Raw genomic sequence first — 21,308 nt, 5'->3', positions numbered from 1 at the left:
AAAGTCAGGATCAGTTTCACATACCTTACCACTATCAAGTGTCCTACAGGATGTTTGTGAACCAGGTGTGAACTGGTATCAGGCCATGATCACCATGACATTGTCATTATGAATAGTAAATTCTTTGTCCATTCCTTCCTGCTAGAAACACAGGTATAAAGCTATTTTACAGTTGTTTCTCCATATGACATGTATACTACAACTCTCTGTCAACATATAAACCTCTACTCAGATTAATTTTAATGGAACTTAATCAAGGGCCCGCCTTTTCCAACCTTACTATGACGGCCTCTCTTGCACTAAGTCTAATATTTAGCTATATTGTTTGTCCACACATATTTCACATTTCACTTTTTTAAAGCCTGAACAATGAAGCCTTATACAGTTCCAGTGTTGTCATTCTTATTAACTTATGCCTCTTCATGTGTCTCACCAGGAAGTGTGAGGGTGTAAAGTAACATTATGCTGCCAGTGCCAAATGTCTTATGAGAAAGATTAATGTATGTGCTGTACTTACATGAACTATGATATACAGTGTTTTCCTGTCTGCATGCACTTCATGAACTCTAAATCCTCTATTCATTTAGTGCCCATAAGAAGCTGCAATAAGTTGTGGTTGTGGTTTTCATTTAACCAAGGCCATAATATGAGGATCATAAATCAGAGCATAAGACAACAAGAGGGTCTAAGTTTCCCAGGCTGAGTGGTTTTATAGACCGTTTGTTTGTTCAAGACAATAGTTCGTTCAACAATGACATGATTGATTAATACCAAGATGGAATGAAATAATTAACAGCCATATGGAGCATATTGCACAATAAAACCACATGCTATATTTCTTATTGGTGGTTGTTTATTATCAATCTATTGTGTCTCGGTGGGGTAAGTGGTAACTACAGCTGTGGATTCACTAATTCAGAATAAACCACTTTGTTATCAGCCATATTTTTCTGCTTTGAAGATTCTGGATGGAAAATCAATGTTCTGATGCATATTTTAATGAGAACAGCTAGTGATGGTTATCTATCACATTCCCCACAACAGATGCTTTTTTAGTCTTGTCCTCTGACTTCTTCTCATACTGAGTCAAAGCTTGATTTATGTGTTTTAATTAATGATCTGCACCACCATTTTTATATCATAAATTCACTCACAAATTCCAGTGTGCTATTTTAAAAAACATTCACTTGCCCCTCCACTCTGCCAACCTAAATATGGACACTGGACACAGGACATAAGATGGAACAGGACAAAAATGTTGGTATGGTAGGAAAAACTTTATTGATGTCTCTCTTACACAAGTCAACCTTTACATTTTAACATACTGCAGTTTACAAAAATCCAAAGCTTTCTCGCAGTTAGATAAAGAGCATCTGAGGAGAAACTGGTGTTAAAAATATCACATCATACGTACAATAAAAGTTTATATCAAAATGATCCAATTTCATTCCCCTAGTTGTTATTCTCTTATTAAGGCATACAGGGCAGCATTTTGCAGTTACCAGGTTAAAGCCACCATCTTCCATGCAAGCACAATTTATCCCTTGACATTTTTCTGGCAATTATTCCACTTTGGCTTATATCTGCATTTATATTAGAACCCATCAATCAATGGTTAATGCTCAGCTCCTCAGAGCTGAATTTAAGGCACGCCAATTACATGTGGGAGTCAAAATATCACAGAAACACACAGTCCCACGACTTATCACAACAAGCAAAAGAAAAAAAATTGTCAAACATAACAACAATGAATAATTTTATCAAAAGCAAACAATAAATGAAAGCCTCTACACAGTGAATAATGAAAAATAAAAAAATAATCAACACAACAGGACTGTGTTTGTGTCCTATTCTGCGTAAATACCCAGTGGAATCACAGACGCACACACACACACTCAGATTCTCTCTCTCACTATTTATCTAACTCCCACTCTCATGCTTTACCAATCACTTGCCCCTCAGCCTCCTCCCGTTGGCCTCCTGAGTTACTTGAAGTATGTTACTCAGCAAAGGCCTGGGGATGTTTTCAGCCTGCGCTACCATTAAAGACCTGACACTGAACTCATCCTTCTGAGAAAATGCCTGGAGGATGGTTTAAACTGAAATACCTGCAACTGTTTTTGCCTCTGTGACTGACAAACGGAAGCACGTCCCGTTTTAGTCACCCTGCCCTCTTAATTACTCTTCGCATTGTTATCTTGCTGCAATTTCAGTTGTTTTTGTTTTCTTGTTAAAATCTGAGCCATAGCAGGTAGCGGTCAATAGGAGGAGCTGGCGGACCCTTTTACCGTTTCTTACATACGTCACATGAAAGCAAAGAACATTTACTGATACAGTAAAAAAAAAGAAAATCATTGTCATATAATTCTACATTTAACAGGATTCTGTCAAAGTGCACAATTGGGGCTCTCAGTTACAGAAAGACACAATATGTAACCAAGAAAGAAATACATTTAAATACAGGTTAAACAACAGAAAACTAAAAAAATATTAACGTTGTATTCACAGCAATATCTTTATTCTATCAACACCAATTGTAGTAAAAGGTGACTTTTACTGACCATTATCCACTCCAGCCAAATCCTTGTCATAGAGGACTCTTAAACCCCCACCCCCCACCCCCTCTACGAGGTATAGCGCTGCTACACGTGCCACCTTAGCTGACCAGTAAACACACATTAACACATGCACACCTGGAGGTATACAGTATGGTTACCCCGAGTTACATCTTTACATGTGAGTGCACAGGTTAGAAGTGCCAGCATCAGTGTGAAGAGTTGTGTTAACAGAGGTTAGCAGTCGTCTAATGCTTACACTAGAGCTCCATGACAAAACCTCCGTGGCTCTAGTGCATCCAGACCGAGTCGTAAAAGTCACATGCATACAACATACACACCAAACATGCATGCCACGTATTCAGAGCAGTCTTCGAGTTTGATCTACAAAGGCTTCTCACATCTACAAAACCACCCGCAAGCCCAGTACATCAATGAACTACCTTTGACATGAAAGTGACACTAAAGCTACAGATAATACAATAAACATCCAATTTTTAAAAAAGGACAAACAAGTATAACTTAAAAAAAAGAACAAAAAGAAAATGTAAGTAGGGGCGGTGCATGGCACAGTGGGTAGAGCGGCGAATCCCGCATCGGGCAGCCCTTTCCTGCATGTCATTCCCCCTCTCTCTGCCTCCCCCTTTCCTGTCTATCTCTACTGTGGACTATCAAATAAAGGCAAAAAGCCCCAAAATATACTTAAAAAAAGAAAAGAAAATGTAAGTAATAAGATTTTTTTTTTTATTTTTTAAATAAGGCATTAATAGAGCTTTAAAGGGGATATCAATGTAGAACAGAAAATATGTGGTGATGGCACAGCTGGAGCAGGAAAAGAGGAAATGCACACGGGAAGTGAAACTAGATGAGATGTGCAGGGATGGGAGAAATAATAGGGCAGTGCTAACAGTGGCTATGTTCCAATATTATGGTACAGCCTCCACTCTTTTATCCTCTCTTTGACCTGGGTGAGGACAATAATGACCACTGATACTGTGGGAGAGCAAATGACTGACTGCTTACCACAATTTTAATCAGGTCATATTTAGTGAGGAAAAGAGCTTAAAAATGGAGGAGTGTACTTTTTTTCCTAGTCTTTACCAGTGCTGTGCTGTACAGTACTGAATCTACATATTTGCTTGTGGATACAAGTTCAGAGATCTAATCTGGTTGATCATCTTTCAGTCAAAACAGTCCTATAAATTTTATTCTGCTGGCAGATCTCTCTTGGATTTGTATGGATATGTTTCAGTTGTTGCCTCAAGGCATTGTTTTTGTTCATCAGAGCAATCTGAACTCACTTCACTTAGTCAGCAACCTAGATTTCAGGGAGAGGTTACTCTGCACAGTAATAAAAGCACATTGTTGGGAAGCTCACATTCAAACTGATTACCTGCTTATCCATTACCTGATTAGTCACACAATAAAGTCAATTATAAAGCTCAGTGATATCATTAGGAGTTTAGGAGCTGTTTTAGTTGATTAAATACATAAAACATGTAGTGAAGTAAACAAAATATTTAGTTTTCTTTGAAAATGTGAACAAATATCACAGTTTATATGGGAAAACAGTCTGAATTCACACTTTGGCCTTTCTGGCCTTTTTCAAAGGAAGCTCAGGTGTAAACACAAACCCTGTGAACTGTGCTTAGGTCACATGATGAGGTTTGTTTAAAAGCTCTATGAAAAGCTAAGTACAGGAACTTGCAGTTTGTAGTATGTTACTACAAATATGTGTTCCACAGTTTCTAAATTGGGATTAAGTAATGTTTTCCTCTCAAATATTTGCAATCTGATTGATAGCCAATGATCAGTTTTCTTTAATTCTGTTACATATGATTCAATGCTCCCCAACCTTGTGCAGTTACTACTAATGACAAATCTTCCATGTCAACCTGACGCCACTTTATCTGGAGTTACAGACAAGTCATAAGCATTATGATCCACTAAGCATTTCCAGAGAAGGGTTGTAACTGTGATACACAAGAGGAAAAGATTCGCAGCACCACAGTGACTTTTGCTACATGATGCTGTGAGAAAATAAATTACATTAACAATATTGTATGATTAGATGTTTTCCCCGTTTCAAAGCCGTGTGTGTTTGTGTTTGTTCTGTACATGGGGTGAATGTGAAGAGCTTAAGTGTGAAAGAGTTGAAGTTCTCATGTGTGTGTGTCAGTATGTTTGTTTATGGTCAGAGCCTGTGATACTTGTCATTGTAACGGTGGATGGTCACGCAGCCGTGGTAGGAGATCGGCCGTGGCATGGCCGCCACTCCCGTGATGATGCCTGTTGCTGGGTCGTAACACAGGATGGTGTCCGTGGCTTCTCCGTTTTCCCCTCTGCCACCAAGGATGAAGATCTTCCCGTTGCACACCGACATGCCACAGCTCTCCTGCAGGGAGAGACGGAAAATTATTTTTTTTTAGAGTCGCAGTGAACAAACACAGGACTCTTGCATCTGAAGTTTAACAGTCTGTTGGTAAAGAGCTCAAGATTTTCCACTTCATCAATTACCTGCTTGTTAAAGGTTTGTACCACGTGCATCCAGTAGTCCTCTGCAGGGTCATAGCAGAATATGGACTTGGTGAGACCTCCGCACACATAAATCAGGTTGTTGAGGGACACTGCTGTGATACAGCGCTTGGCGATAGGGATGTTGGCCCGCAGTAACCAAGTATTCGTCTCTGGATCATAGCACTGAACCTGTGACACACAGTTGCACATATTTAGTTCTCTTTGCCTGTGGTAAAACAAAGAGAAGAAAAACACGCTCTCTATGCTTCTGTAACATATACCATGTGTAGGGGAAATGGTTGTTGTGGAGGAAATAACAGAAATATAAGTAGTTCATTCTGGGGTTTTACTGCCTGCTCTGTGGAGCGGATTCTTTGTGGTTTGCATACAATCCAAGCATTCCCTCACGCACTTCTTTCTCCATCCACACTTTTATCTGACTACCATGTAAATGACCTGTTAGGAGACTCCAGAGATAAGTAGACCAAAGGGACTTGAGCCAGCATGAACATGAGGTCCCTTTAAGCCACAATGAGCCAAATTGTCAATCGTGCAGTTAGAGAAACAGAGATTGTTAACTTTTATCAGTGCCTCTCTGTCTGTGGATGTGCAGTCTCCAGCCCGCACTGACACAAACAAACATGCAAGCTATTCAATGGGGGAGAAAAAAATGCTAAAGTTGTATCCCTGCAAATGCCACTTTCTTCCTGTTTACTTCCAGCAGTCTGTCAGCCAAAACATAATGAGGGTATTCCAGAGTAGCCTGTCATGCTCCCATCTCTGTGGTTATATAACCACAGCCACACTATTATACAGTGACACTGCTGTACAGATGATTAATGAACTAATCCTTAAATTATTGTACTAATTATTACCCAACATTGACCCCTAGATCTGAATCTTGTTATGCAAAAGTTTTCTACCACAGTAAATCTGTTTCCTTCAATCTGAAATATCTCATTAAGTAAATGTGTTTCAATCAATGACTCATGTGGTATTAAACCCAAAATAAAGCATGATTAAAAACATGGATATAATCATTGCAGTAAAAATAGTGATAAGGATACTACGGAGACTAAACTGACCAGGATGTGGTTGTTATCACATCAGGTTAACAGCCAATCTGTTGTGTTTCACAGGAATTCCTGTTTTTCTATTGTGTCTCATATCTTGCCAGTTTGCTTAAAAAAAAAAGAAATGTTTGGTAATCTGATCTTTATAAATCATAAAGCTTTGTTTTATTAGTGATTGTGTCTTGCAGGGATTTTCCGTAGCAGTCGACTAAGCTCATGCAATTTTTTCAGTTGTTAGTTGGAAAGTGCATTAGTACAACCTATTAATGTTTCAACATTCATGTAAAATAAATAATCATGCAGAGTGTGTGAGCTAGATCAAACCTGCATACTGAGTGGAGGACAGAAATAGGTCAGAGACATGAACATGACTTAACGTTGTACTCCTTCTCTAAGAAGTTGTTCAGAATTTTGCTTCACAAAATGCACAGTAGATGTTTTTTATTATTAACACACCCAATCTAAAGTTTGTAGCCTTTTAGCTTGATGCCTGTTCATGACCTAATTTAAATACATACATCCCTTGACACCAGTAAGTAAAGTTGAGGTCGAGACAACTGTCTAACTTGTCTACTTTGAAAAAATGGGCTTCTGCATATCCTTTGAACTTCCTGGTGTCTCTAAGGTATAATCACTGCTAATACTACAGGCATTCAGGGACAACAATTACTCCATGTCTCATCACTATGTGCTTAAGTATGTGGCAGGGGGAGAACACATCCGTTGCATACCTTGTCTGAGCAAGTTTCGTCGTCTGGTCCTCCTCCGATGACAAAGAGCTTGCCGGCACAGCTGGCCACGGCCGGAGAACTGACCGCCTCTTTCATTGGAGCCACCTCCGTCCAGCGGTTGGAGAAGGAGTCGTAACACTCCACACTGCTCAGGCGGCTCTGGCCATCGTAGCCCCCCACAGCATAGACCTTAAGGACAGAAGCAAACATATTTGGATTAGCTTTTGTGTGGCATTTTACACATGGAGAGCTGGGGAAATTAGTTCTGTTTTACCATCAACCTTTCTACAAATGAGCACATAAATACACTTATTCAAAATAAGAGAAGATGTTTGTATTTAAGCGTTCTAGTTCATTAAATACAACAATTTCTACGTCAGCCCTCAGAGAACCAGATGGTCAGGTGCAGACTAGGAAACATGACGTATTGTTTCTGAGCAACCACCATTCCCTCATCTGTAAACAGTGCCCTGCTTCCCTGCAAGCATGGGTGCATTTGCGTTCCTGAAGCTTCAATATTACTTTCAACTCCATTCATCTGACGGTGACAACATTAAAATACCACTGTTGTCTCTCGTCATAGCTCTGTGAGTGTCTTATTTTATGGGGTCAACCACTGTGATGGTCATAACTCATTTTAAGATGAATTCTTGTAGTTAAATATATATATTTTTAATGTCATCTGTTTATTCCCATTATAATGCACACTTCAAAAATAATAATATCCGTTAGCTATAGCCTCATTTTGGATATCCCGTCTTTTTCTTTTAATTTTATAATCTGGTTAATACATTTCCATCATATAAACCTTACAGAAAGCCAAAGCATTACAAGCTGGGGGACTGTGCCATGTGGTTGACCATACAATCCTCCTTGTGCGCAAAGAATAGCAGAAATAAATCAGGAACATGAGGCAAAGATTTAAAGTTCTATCTATTCAATTATTTGGGATCAGATCACATGTCAAGGATACACAATGAGTGGCATTACTGGTTGTAAACATAACACAACAGGCTGGGCTTATGCAAGAGAAAACAATCAGGCTATTCCTGTCTCTCCACAAGATCTGAAGCATAAACAAGAACAAAGGGGGTGGGTGAGAGAGACAGAGAGACAGAGAGAGAGAGAGAGAGAGAGAGAGAGAGAGAGAGAGAGAGAGAGAGAGAGAGAAAGAGAGAGAGACAGAGAGAGAGAGAGAGAGAGAGAGAGAGAGAGAGAGAGAGAGAGAGAGAGAGAGAGAGAGAGAGAGAGAGAAACAAAGACACAAAAAAAGTTGGAGGGAAAAAGGGGGAACAAAATGAGGGAAGTGGATTGGACACATGGATATTTGTATTCAACACCTGGGCCAACTGAGAGCACTACCGCTTTTTTTAACTGAAAAATGGACAGAGAGGGGAAACCCCTTGATGAACTCATTGACTCCATGCTTCAGGTGTTGTGTTGTCAGTGTGTATTAACAATCACATGTTCTCAGGATGAGAGAGATAAGAGAGTTGCTTTTAAGTTGGTCACTTATTCCAAAACCATGAAGATTGTTGATTTTCAGTGGGGCTTATGATGGGATGGATTTTGTTCTAATTAAATTAATAAAATAAATAAGTGTGGAGGGTTTTTCTAGAAACAATGTCCCGTCCCTAATGAAATCATTGACAATGAAATACTTGAAAAGGTTAAAGGAGAAGATACTATCTTTCACATTTTGTGTGAACGGATCCTTTAATGCTCCTGACAATGTCCAGACACAAGTTTGTTTGAATACTGTGTCGTTAGGGAGTGGGGTTTGGGGGGTGGGCACTGGATCACTCTTCTCTTTTCGCCTCGACTAAGCTCCACCTCACTCGATAAAACGCCCCATATGATTCTAATACACTACATTCCACACTGACTCGATGATGAGAGCACATACTCTATATCGTCTGAGGGTATGTGGCTATCACATATTCACTAAACCTGATGCGATTCATGACTCTCTTCAAACACACTCACTAAGCCCCGAAGAAACACATTCACAGCCTATTTTATGGCCACTTTCAAACGCTGGCTGGGGCTGAATGATTAACTGTTTCCTGAACATGTAAAGAAGTGAGAAGTAGTGGCCGCTGGAGAAACAAAGAGAATGTGCAACTTCGGGGGGAAAACGCATGGTGTGAGAATGAGTGAGTGAGAAAGAGATAGTCAGAGAAACAAAGAGAGAGAGAAAGACTGAAACATTATGATAGATTAGAACAGCCGTCACCAAGCGCAGCCATAACAGGGAGAGGAAAACAAGTGGTGACCTATTTTTGCTTATACTCTGTGGAAACCAGACCAGTCCAACAGGACATCACAGAACTGAGAAGAGCATGTATGGGTGTTCTTGTACTTTTATACTTATGAAAACCAGCTTTTAGAGTTTAGACTTTGCATCATTGCCAGCATGAATCAATGTGCCTTAACAAGTATACAGTTGTAAAACAAATGGAAGCGTTGATGCATATTTTCAGGCTTGTTTACAACAATTGCTGCTGGAGCATCAGGGCAGCACTTCAAAAGGGGAAATTACAGACTGAAAGAGGAAATGGCTGGGTACAAATTCGGGAGGAGGGGTTAACTGAATTCTAAGGAAAAACAACATTGCAGATAAATCCTTAAAAGATAGATGGAGGTATAATTTTGAGTGAAAACATAACAAGAGAAATTCACTGGAAAATCCATTCTGGGAGGAAATTAAACAGGATAAGTACCTGAGATTAGAGTTCTGAGGAAAATATAAAACAAATAGGAAAATGTGAGAAGGAGGGGACAGAAAGTACAAAACCACATGTGTGACAGACACAGGAAAGGCTGGATAAAAGAGTCTCTCCTGTGTTTAGTGCATTGTGCAAGGACTACATACGTGCCACTGCTTGTTAGCAGTCTTAGCTTGTGTGTGTGATGCCTAACCTCATTAACCCCTAAATTGCAGGCCTTGGGTTGATATAGAAATGCATTGTAGAACTAAAGTACTTCTACTAAGCCATTATATTTCATTATTAAATCATTTTTGTCTAAGTTTGCAACACATCATGGCGCCTGAACCTGTGGTTAAATAGCAGCAGCATCAGTACAACGTGTTTACACCATACCTTGATACATGACTCATTTTGGGCTTAATTACTGACTTTTATAGCCCCAGTGTGATCGTCCAGCTCATTACCTCACTGTTGTGAAAGAGCAGCGTGTAGTTCGATTGCGGACATGTGTTGGCGTTTCTGTGACAACAAGGAAACTGAATATTTTGGGTGTTGTTTGGTAGTCATAGGAAATCCAGTACAGCCTCAAGCAGACCTCTACAGTATTTTTTTTTTAAAGTGTGTTTGCTGCAGACGACAAGAAACCCCTCCTGAGTCATGCCCCATCTTTTACAAAGTAAATAAAGTGCTGTTTTAGCCCAAAGCTTGGTGTCCATGTTCCTTATGTGTGCATACAAATGTGGGTTCTTAGACATACACACGATAGCTAAAGCACACACTTGGCTGTTTGTGAGTGCCGTATCAGGCTGAGTCATCTCTGGTTATGCTTCGTCCAAGACAGACTCTTCATTACGTAATGCTAATAACAGATAATAACACACTTTTTCAAGACGCATGTGTTTTGCATTTTGCTTGTCTTTACAAACAAGAATGCAAGAATTGTCAACAGTGAGCAAAGATGTAAAACTTGACAATCTAGATTTCAAAACATAATTTGTGGTTACAAACATTTCACAGCTTATGTACAGTATATAGTTACTTTTAATCTAATGATAGAGTTTGTTTTCTTGTAAACAGCCTACAACATTCCCCAGTCACATGAGCATCGTCGTGTTGTATTCAGTGTATCTACAGAATAAGGATGACAAATTATGCCTGTGTGTTTGTGTGTTTACAGGCTTATCTGGAGTTTTTATAACTATGAGTGGCCACTCCAGGCTTATGTGGTTGAGCCTGAGACACATGAAGCGTGACACAGGCTTAGTCCTTAACTTGGATGTGTGAGGAACTGGCACACGTCCCTTAAACTCCCATTACCCTCAAACAGGAATGTCCACCTGGCCCTGCACCACACACTGTAAATAGTAACAGCTCAAGAGTAGAAGCAGTGATCAAGAATAAAAGATCAGCTCACGTGTAGTCGTTAAGTTTACTCAGATTTCATAACCAAACTGGTGTCAGCTCTCTGTGTACAGTGTATATACGGGGCCTGAGGACTAGGATGTACGGCAGAAACAGTTCTACAAAGGATAGGAAAATTTGCAGGTATAATTAAATTAATTATAATAATTAAAAGTGATGGTTGAATTATTTCCCATGTGTGGGATACATTATGGGGGAAATCGGTTGGGCCGTTCCACCCACTGGGATGCTTGTTTATTTACCGGTTTAAAATAAAGGCAAACTTCCTCGTGCTCTTGTGTATCCAGGATGTGTGAGATGAGCTGGCACTGGCCGTTAACAAACCCTGAGGCCACAAACAGATCCACCAAAAAACCAAATGTAAACCAATATATAAGATCTATGTTTAAATGTTTTTGTTACAGTGGCATCTTTTTCACCAGAGCGGCTTGGGTCTAAGACTAGATACTAAACATCACTTGGCATGCCAGGCTTTAAGTATGTTCAAAAACAAATTTCTTCAAGTCTCCAGGCAAGAGTGGGATGGGTCATATGATTGTGAAAGGTGTGAATCGATGGCAGTTTTCCAGCAGGTGATTCCATGGAATTTGTTTATTGTCTCAATCTCTTTATACTTTATACCAGGTAATCATATTGTGATGCATTCCTTCTCATGTTCCACATTGTCCTGAGAAACTACACAATTGCCTCATTGTAAATGTATAATGCGTGTGTGCTTTGGGGAATTAATAGGAATGTCTAGGGGGAAAAAGGATTTTAGTTTGTGTGTTAGGGAATTACAACAGAAGATATACAGTACTGTATATGGCTGACTAGTGACTACTGGGTTATACCAGGGCTGCACCACCTCACCAGTTGTGATCAGTCAACCTGGGCTGTGTTCAATGTCTTCTACATGTATGACAACATCAAGCTAGTTTAAGAAAGGCACAGAAATCTCCCTTTCAGACATATTTGATGTATTAGAAAAATCTTTTCCATTGCAAACATGAATAAAAACATAATTTTTTTTACTCATTTTGATTGCACAGCAGTAAGAATAGCAAGTATGAAGTAAGTCATGGATATTAACATGATTACAGATAGGTATATTAGGTCAATTCTGTGCCCGCTAAGACTCCCACCTTACCTTGCCCAGTAGGACACCCATCTTGTGTCTCCAGCGTCCCTTGTTAAGTGAAGCCACTCTGATCCAGAGGTTGAGCTGTGAGTTATACATCCACACGTCCCTGCTGTTGATGCGACCACCTAAAAACACCAAAAGACAAACATGCCAGATAATGATCAATATTCAAGACTCAAGTGCAGTTTGATTAAAAGGGTGGAAAAGTAAGTAAGTTTAGCAATCACATCTAATTGATAAGATACGTGAAATATTTAACCTGAACTGTTCTCAGCTTTGGACTGTGTTCATGTAAAGGCAATATTTAGCCAGGCTGGAGCAGAAAGGTAAGTGTCTTATCTGACTGTGACCTGAGCTGGGTCACAGTCACACTCACACACACACACACACACACACACACACACACACACACACACACACACACATACAAACACACACAAACGTGTAGGCACATATGTATGCACACTTGTTGAATTACAAGCAACTGCCATTATTTAAAGCTTACCCAGGATCTTTGCCGGCTAACAGAGCTACAGCAACTACTAAGACATAATGCTTGAGTGTCTCGTCTGTTATCTCTGGACAAACACGTTGTAGAGAAAAACAACAGTTGTCGATCGACGAGGTTACGCTGTGACCCAGACACATTTTTAACAAGCCCTGACACGTGTCCTAACTCTCTCGATCTCTCAGTAACCTCCACCCCCCCCACACACACACACATCTCCATCACCATCATCAAACACACACACCTGTTGATTTAGTATAGACTGGAATAAAAGCAAAAACGCTCTCTTGCAAATACAGCAAGAAGCATAGGCTAACTTTTTAGCATCGGGAAAAAAAACAAGTACATGATCTTATGTAGGTCAACTGAAAAACGTGTCAACAACAAAGCTGAGGAAGAAAAAAAGTTGATCTAAAATCATTGGAAAAACAAGTTTATCACTGCAGGGCTATTCAAGCCAGCAGCAGTTACCTGGCTGGCTTTCATCCAACCATACATTCACAAGAAGTATACATCACAGAGTATGTGGGTAGCATGGAGACCAACAAACAGAGAGTGACAATCTGTGTTATTTCACACCAAGTCTTAAATTATTCCCATGGCAGTGGTATCAGTTAATAATTTACAGATTATTAATGAAAATCACCGCTCCCTATAGAACTGGATGTCCTGTAGAGAGAGAAACTAAAACTTAATAATGCGCTCAAACTAAAAATATGTGGGAGGTTCTATTGAGCAACGATAAAGGCATAAAGAAATGCTGCCAAGGTGTCTCTGCATTCACATGCAAAACAAAGCAGGAGTTGCCTGTATTGTAAGATAGTTGGTGGACAAACTAGACAGGTAAGGATAGATATGGAAAAAAATGGACTACATAAAAATGTGATTAGAAATGGCAATTTTTTTTGTTGTTCGAGGTAATATAATGTAATATATGTTCAATCATCATAAGTTGTACCACCATACAGACAAAATGAACAAAAGAGGTGGAAGTTAGTCTACTCAGTAATCTCCTGGATAGTAAAAGAGTCAGACAGTCTGCTGCCCCGGAGGCCCAGGTTTTTCTTTAAAGATTTGCATGATAGAAAATTTACTGATGGTAGAAGCGCCACTTACTACAAACCTAGTGATCTAGTTAAAGGATATTTTCAGCCTTTGGTCGCCCTACCAGCTCAGATGGGGAGGAGCACTACTGCTAATAACTGTTTTTAAGTATCAGGAGGCATTATCTTTGGGAGGTCCCATTGTGATTTGTGTGACAGCTTTATGAGTAATTATGCAGTTCGATTGCAAATGCTGAATTCCATATGTTAGAGAATTCCTGACATCACGCAACTATGACAAGAAACCCACTGTCATGTCTGTCACATGTATTTTACAAGTCACCAGCTCAACACATATTCAATTACATTTAATCTCCTACTGTGACAGTAGCAAAGAGGTATTTCCTGTTGCCACGTTAATTCAAACAGAGTCCATGTTATGAGATTAGATCATATCTGACTGTAATCTGAAGTACTTCTCAAATCAGTACATTTCTGTGTTAATCCAGTATACCCACTCTGGCTCATTACAATGCAATGAATGTAAGAAAGTCAGAAGTGTCCAGAGTCCCTGTCCCAGCACAGACATTAGAGATTTTGTCTACCCTGTAGAGACATATCCTATTTAAGACCACAGCTCACTGCAGCTGTGCTAGACACTGGAGGACCTCCAAGGTATTTGCACCAGTTCCCACTGCGAGGAGGAAGGCAGACAGGCAGAACGGGAGGCCTGTGTGGGAATTTAATCTAGAGAAATCCAAGGTAAAAAAAAAAAAAAAAAATACAGTTGAGAAAAGGGAGATTAAGTGTATCAATACAGGTGGGGCAACAAAGAAGGAAAATGGGGCAATGAAGATCATAATATGCAATAAAGTAGTGCACTGTGCATGTGTGTGCTTTAGGGTGAGGGAGGGGGATGTTGACTTTTCCAGGCAGCGCTAGAGGGTAGATTGATAGCACACGTGAGGACTTGGCACAATGAGAGCGTGAAAAAAGCATAAACATTGCTGAAGGGAAGAGCTTTTTTCTCCATATTTCCCCCCTTCTTTTTTTCTCTCGCTCTCTCCTCTATATGTTCCAACTGCTGTTTTTATCCATTCGTGTCTTGCAGCTGATACAGAGCAAGTCCTAGCAGGCACTTTTAAACTTAAGTTGTGTCAATCCATTTTCTTGGAAATAATTCCTTCCAAAAAAAACAACCTTTTACCTCAATGCCCTGAATCCACCAACGGTATCAAACTGTAACTTCTACAAAGCACATATTCAAATCAAAGTATAACTTGGCAACTGCCTTTACCCTGACTTCATAATTAAAAATAGATGATGTAAAAGTAATGTCTTGTTCAATTTAAGCCTTTGTTTCTCCAAAGAGGGCTTACACCACACTTGGCCCGTGCTAAGATCCAAAAATGCTCCAGCTTTGCCAGGAGTGCATGTGACCTATAATATCTCAGCTTTAGGTTGTTGTTTTTTTAACTTATAACATAATAACTTCTTCGAGTAGTCTCATACTGAAAAGGATTATTAGATGTTGGTGTGAAGGGGATCCTAGAAAGCTGCTGAGCAGATGCAAAAGGTAGTGACCCTGATGATCAGCCAATAGGAAGAGGAAAGGCCTGAGCGAGCCAATGAAGGTTTCTCTCAGCCCCGAGCCTGGAGAGTGCATCCAGATGTTGCGCTCATATTTTCCTTCAACTCAAACAGGCTGAAGCTGTAAAAATAACACAGGGCAAACGGCCACTGAAGCCTTTCCTGCCACTCTGCTGGGAGATTAGACAGCAAGTCAAGCACAGACTCACACTGATAATGTCCCTTAAGTCAATTTGGGGGGGATGCAACGCAACCCAACAATAATCGAGAGAAACTGGACTCTAAAAACAAACAAGAATACACTAACACTACACAAGAATAGTCTAACCATAGAATAAACTGGTGAATAGCAAGGTACATGGATTTTAAGTTACCAGCTTTTATGAATTTCAAATAGCCAAAATGTTTTTTCTTGAAAAGGAAAAAAAAAACTATGAGATAAACATAAAGGTATTATGTCTATTTCCACCTTAGGTAGAGCAATGCTACAAGCTGTCTGTAACAAAGTAGACAGGGTCTTACCTGACACGAGAATATCATTGCGGAGGGCACAGACGGCGTACTCTGACTTGGTGAACTCAGGCAGTTTGGCCAGTGACTTCCACTCTCCTGTGACTGGATCATAGCATTCAGTGTAGGGCAGGTTGAAGCCCCCCACCCTCTCACAGCCACCGACCACCACGATCACCTCAGAGTAGCCAGTTGACCTTCACAGAGGAATTCAGAGGAAGAGAGGATAGAGGGAGAGACATGGAAGAGATGGAGGGGAAAAACAATTAAGTTCAATGTTGTGAAAACACAAGCACAAGAGGCACAAATTAAAAGATCTCATAAAAGAATATATAGACACGATATGTAATTAAGATTATTTATATGTGTATGCCTATACAAAGGCACGTAAACATTCACACATCACCACATGGAGAGACTTCTAATTACACATAGTTGACATTTGTCAGGACATGAACAGATTTGTGGTTCGCACTGCAGTCATCAGCTTCACTTATCTTCAAAATGCAGGTTACAATAAAGGTATCAATCAAAGGTACAACATAAACAGACTTAATTGCCAATGATCACAATGCTTTCCTATTTGGGTGTTCAACACATGCCGGGAATATGACTGTATTTCCTACAGCAGAGTTAATTAACTGCAGCTTTTTTTTTTTCTTAGTGCGCCATTGCAAAACATCAACAGTAGACAGAGACTCTTAGGTCTTAATGTGTTAATACACACAAACAGTGGGTGGGAGAAAAAATCGATTCACATAAGTATCGCGATATTTTTTGACGACTTTTAAATCGATTTTTCCCCCCAAAAATCGTTTTTTTTAATTTTTTTTTTATATTGTACAATGTGCATTTGTTCGCCTTTTTTACATACAGAGAGTCCAGGTTTTGAAAAGGGTTTGAGTTCACTTTATAATGGAGTATGTTAATTTGTGTGCATATAAATGTTAAAATGTAGTAGTTTACCTCAGTCTATATCTCATTTTGTCAGAAAGGTTTTAGAAGCCTGTTTTTTCTATACTCTTTTATTTTTGCCTCTTTAATGCAGTCGAGGCTTTTGAAAAGAGAGTAAACATTATACAGTATATTGCTGCTGAATAAATCTTAAAAACTAACTTACATGTGATGTGTATTTTTGGGGGAAATATGGTTCCTGGAATAGTCTGTAGACAATCATAATCATTCAACTGTTTTACTGGTGTTAAAAATGCAGACAAAAAATCGAGAAAATCGGCAATATCGTAGAATCGCAATTCAAATCAAATCAGCATCCAAAAAATCGTAGAAGAATCGAATCGGGAGAAAAGCATATCGTCCCAGCCCTAATATATATATATATATATATATATATATATATATATATATATATATATATATATATACACACACACACACATATATATATACATATTGATGTATATTTCCTGTTGCCACACACACACCCTAACCCTTCCCCTACATTTCCCTGTGTGTTGACTCATGACATGTGATAGAGTACAGGTCAGGTTCAGGTAAGAGACTAGGTTTGTTGTTTCTTTATGTGTGGGCATGTGATTAATTACATTCTAGACACTTCCCAAGAGAAGGCCCTGGTGTAAACACAAAAAGGCAGAATCAGGCAGCTGTTTTGAACTGGAGATTTGGCCCTCAGGGCAAACGAAGCCGACAGTGCGGGAACCAACTGCCTGATTGGCTTGCTGATCTGAACAGATCTGCCTAGATACTCGCACAATACACCTGAGCCACACGTCACACAGCCTCAATAACTGACAACTGGCACCGTTCCCACTTTAACCCTTAACCCCAAACACACATGAGCAGATGTACTGCTGTTGGTCCATTTTGATCTCATTTATAAGGTTTCAGACAGTCCCAACCTTTGTCCTTCATCAAACATGGTAAACTATCAATTACATCATAACATCCAACTGAACATTCCTGGGAACATGAAAACACCATGGTAAATAAGTCTCAAGTTAACAGGTGGGGAGACTTAGAAGCCAAACACATCAGCAAGGTGAGTTACACTGCTGGTATGATAACAAGACTCGACACTTCTTGATTGCTGTTTCTTGCATCACCTTTTTTTTTTTCTCCTTCCCATCTAACCAGTCTGTGTATGAACATGCCCTTCCTGCTTCATTATCATTTCCATTTCAAAATAGGGCTACAAAACACTGCTCAGTCAATGACACATTTGTCTGTTCAGCACAATAGCACTCCCTGTCCCTCTCACACTCACGCACACTCACACACACAACAACAACACAGCTAAGGAGCACAGAGTTCATGTGTAACCTCAAGTTGTAACCTCATTGCAACACAACGTGGGATGAGGCATCAACTACCTGTTTAAAGAAAACACGTTTTCCTTCATTACTCTGACTTGAATCTTTCACCCCAACAAGACAAAAAAAAGAAAAAAAGAAGATCAAACAAGTCTTGTTTTCTTTTTCAATAAAAAAATAACTGGTGCGCAACAAAGCATAAATAAGCCTGTGCTGGAGAGATAAGACCTGTAACGCACTTTCTGGGGATAAGATCTAGGTTAGCAGATCTTTCCTCTAGCTTCCTCATAACTTGCACGTCAATATTTCAGTTACCTGCGTGGACGAGTTCTTGGTGACATCATCTCGTTTCCAAGCACATGGTAGCGCCTGGCCTCGTGGAGGAGCTGGTAGCACTCTGGGGCGTTCTGGATGAGCTGGTCTCCCTCCACTGTCTGGACAAAGTAGTTGGGGTGCAGGAGGGGCAGGCGCACATGGTGCAGCAGGGCCTTCAGCATGGGCTTTCTGTTCTCCACGCCGTGGTACACCCATCGCATCACCGCCTCGAACACCACCTCCTCCTTGCCGATGGACAGCTCGTCACTGCCGGTGTACTCCTCCAGCTCTTCTCTGCGCAGGTCGAGGAACTCCTCGTGCTGAGCCACCTCCGAGAAGTTGGCCAGGGCGTAGCTGCGGCAGCGGCTGGCGAGCTGCTTCAGGGAATGGGCGTCTGCGAATCGCTGGATGCCCAGGCAGTTGCACGGGTCCAGCTGGTCCTCTAGGAACTTGGCACAGGCGTCGCGCAGCGTGGTGATCTGGAAGAGGCTGGAGGTCTCAAAGAGGAACTGGACGTTCTCTGTGGTGATCTTGGCGCGGCCGGTGTAAACGTAGGTGAGGAAGGAGTCCATGGCCTCGGCCAGGATGCCATTGATCTCCACCAGCATCTCGCGGCTCTCGCGGTGGTCGTTGCAGAACATGGCTCTGAAGTAGGAGGAACATGCGGAGAGCACAGCCCGGTGGCAGGGGAACTCACGGCCCTGCACGCTGATGACCACATCAGTGAACAGGCGGCAGTCACGAAACTCATTGAACACCTGCAGGATTCCCTCTGAGTGGGACGAGCCAGAACAGAAGTCCAAGACATCCTGGCTGGATAAAGTTTTGGAATCAACCTCAAACACCTTTGGAAACAACGACATGCATAAAGATTTGTAAAAATGTGTGATTTAAATAGGTTGAAACAAAAGCTGATAGATTAAAAAAAACATAAATAATGTCTGTTTGTCTTTCTGACGTCACCTTGCGTTTAACAGCAGGAGAGTCTCTGATCCCAGAGTCCTCCCTGTTCATCCTTCTGCCCAGAATCAGCACCATGGCTGCCACCTTCAATGTAGACCTTCTCTTAATTTAAGATGAACTGAGGATAGAAAGGCATGTAGTACATTACTATCAAAACAGGAAAAAGGCCAGATAATGTGATCATGCCATCCTATCAGATGTGGTAGGAGGAGGAGGGGGGAGCCTGAAAAAGATGACATTCATAAACAGAAACCTAATTAGACTTCTGTAGTACAGACCGAGAAAATCTGTTGCATGCAAACCAAGCTCTCACAGAGCGAAGCCACAAAGCATGTGTGCAGTGTGTGCAGACGTGGGGGGGGGGGGGGAACATGTGAGTCCCACAAAAAATGTTAAAGCCCACGGGACATTGCTAAAATGTCTAAGAAAAGTAGTTCCAAGGAATGAAATCTGAGCCATGCGGACTTCCTCTAGCCCATCACTGCTGTGAAGAAGTTGTGCCCTGTGGAACAATGGGGCCGCACGAGACGGAAGAAAAAGACACAGGCGGGAGAGAGGTTGAGCAACAGTTGGAGGGCCAACGTATGTGTGTCAGGTTTGTTTTGAAGGAGAGTGGGGGCAGGGATGCTCACAGACACTACTTTATAATGGTTTGAATAGGAAGTGCCAAGTCTGGGGTTACTGACAATTTTGACTCATACTCACTATTTTATGAGAAATCTGTAATATTAAAACACTTAATATAGTTAAGGAGTCCTTATAGCAACCAACCAAGGTCCCTTATTAATTTGGCTTCAGATCAGATCCACAAGGGCTGTGTGCTTATTCAGGTCATCCTGTGCTCAGGTTTTTAATTTGATTAAAACATTAAAAAAATATCTTATCTATGCCCATGTAGTGCTTTTGTCAAAGCAGCATGTTTGGCCTTTGCTTGTGAGGTCATTCATCTCCGGTTATTTTTAACTTTGGATCTTGGCTCAGCCTCAGCAGACTCAGCCTGTTCACGTGCGTGATTTGAAAGGAGCAGCACCTCAGTCAGGTTTAACAGAGCAAAGGCTTTAAGCAGGAGGTGTCTGACGCGTTACACTTGTTATGTGACAAATAACCACTGAACAAGAATGAAACAAAGAACAAAGAAGAACAACAACAAATGAAGTAAGGCAGAACTTGAACTGTCTTGTTGTTATCCAGGTGAAATCAAATCAAACTGAACTTTGGTGTTATGACAAAATAACATCATTATTTATTCTTTTCTCTTTTTTTGTTATTATAAAGCCTATTTATCCCACCTAAATATTTTATGTGTAGCATGTGGGTATTTAAATGTAACATATAAATAACTTAAGATATAACACTGCACTTATCTAATTATAAGTTAAAAGACAATAAATAACACATATGTGAAGTCAGGTAACTAAACCTTATGAGCTGTAGTTCATTAGACAAAGGAGACTTGCCTCGTGCCGACCGTTACCCCCTGACAACATGCTAAAAAAAACGAGTGACTGAGACGTTGCTCTACTTAGTCAGTCGAGACAAATTTAAACGGAAAGCAAGAAATACTTGTATATTCATAACTCTGAAACTGTGACAACAGCCTTTGTTGTGGATAAAAGATGTTACCTTATGCAGAAGTTTCCAGATGAAGCGTCCTTTCAGCTGCAAGTCAAGGGGAGGGGAAAAAAACAAAACAAAAAACAAAAAAAGTATGGAGAAGAATAAATCTGTCTCAAGAAAAAGTTTGTCAGTATCTTTTTGCAATATTTGCTCTCGAGTGGTTATGAGAAAGAAGCTGGGCTGTGATACAGCCGGGACATTTTGACTTTAAGGTAATGACAAAAACAGAGACCTCTAACTAGCTAACTGTAAACACTGGACCCATATATACTTGTCATAGGAGAGAAAAAAAAAAAATCCAGCCCACTGCACCCACACTCAGCTGCTGTGGCGGTGCATTGT

At 40.4% G+C, this 21,308-nt stretch overlaps 1 protein-coding gene across 1 annotated transcript; it reads right to left on the bottom strand.

Moving 5' to 3' along the window:
* Positions 1-3,146: 3,146 nt before the first annotated feature.
* klhl24a (kelch-like family member 24a) lies at positions 3,147-21,238 on the bottom strand. The gene is made up of 8 exons (XM_083991793.1): positions 20,973-21,238; positions 19,350-19,467; positions 18,387-19,231; positions 15,796-15,980; positions 12,139-12,257; positions 6,877-7,065; positions 5,073-5,261; positions 3,147-4,950 (listed from the first exon to the last, which is right to left on the bottom strand). The coding sequence occupies exons 2-8, from the start codon at positions 19,422-19,424 to the stop codon at positions 4,750-4,752; spliced, it is 1,803 nt and encodes a 600-aa protein (XP_083847919.1). The 5' UTR covers positions 19,425-19,467; positions 20,973-21,238; the 3' UTR covers positions 3,147-4,749.
* Positions 21,239-21,308: the final 70 nt, after the last annotated feature.

This window comes from Trachurus trachurus (genome assembly GCF_905171665.1).
Source record: "Trachurus trachurus genome assembly, chromosome: 17".
Lineage (NCBI taxonomy): Eukaryota > Metazoa > Chordata > Actinopteri > Carangiformes > Carangidae > Trachurus > Trachurus trachurus.
Note: the sequence above shows the minus strand (reverse complement) of the source record. Positions and strands in the feature narration are given on the sequence as shown.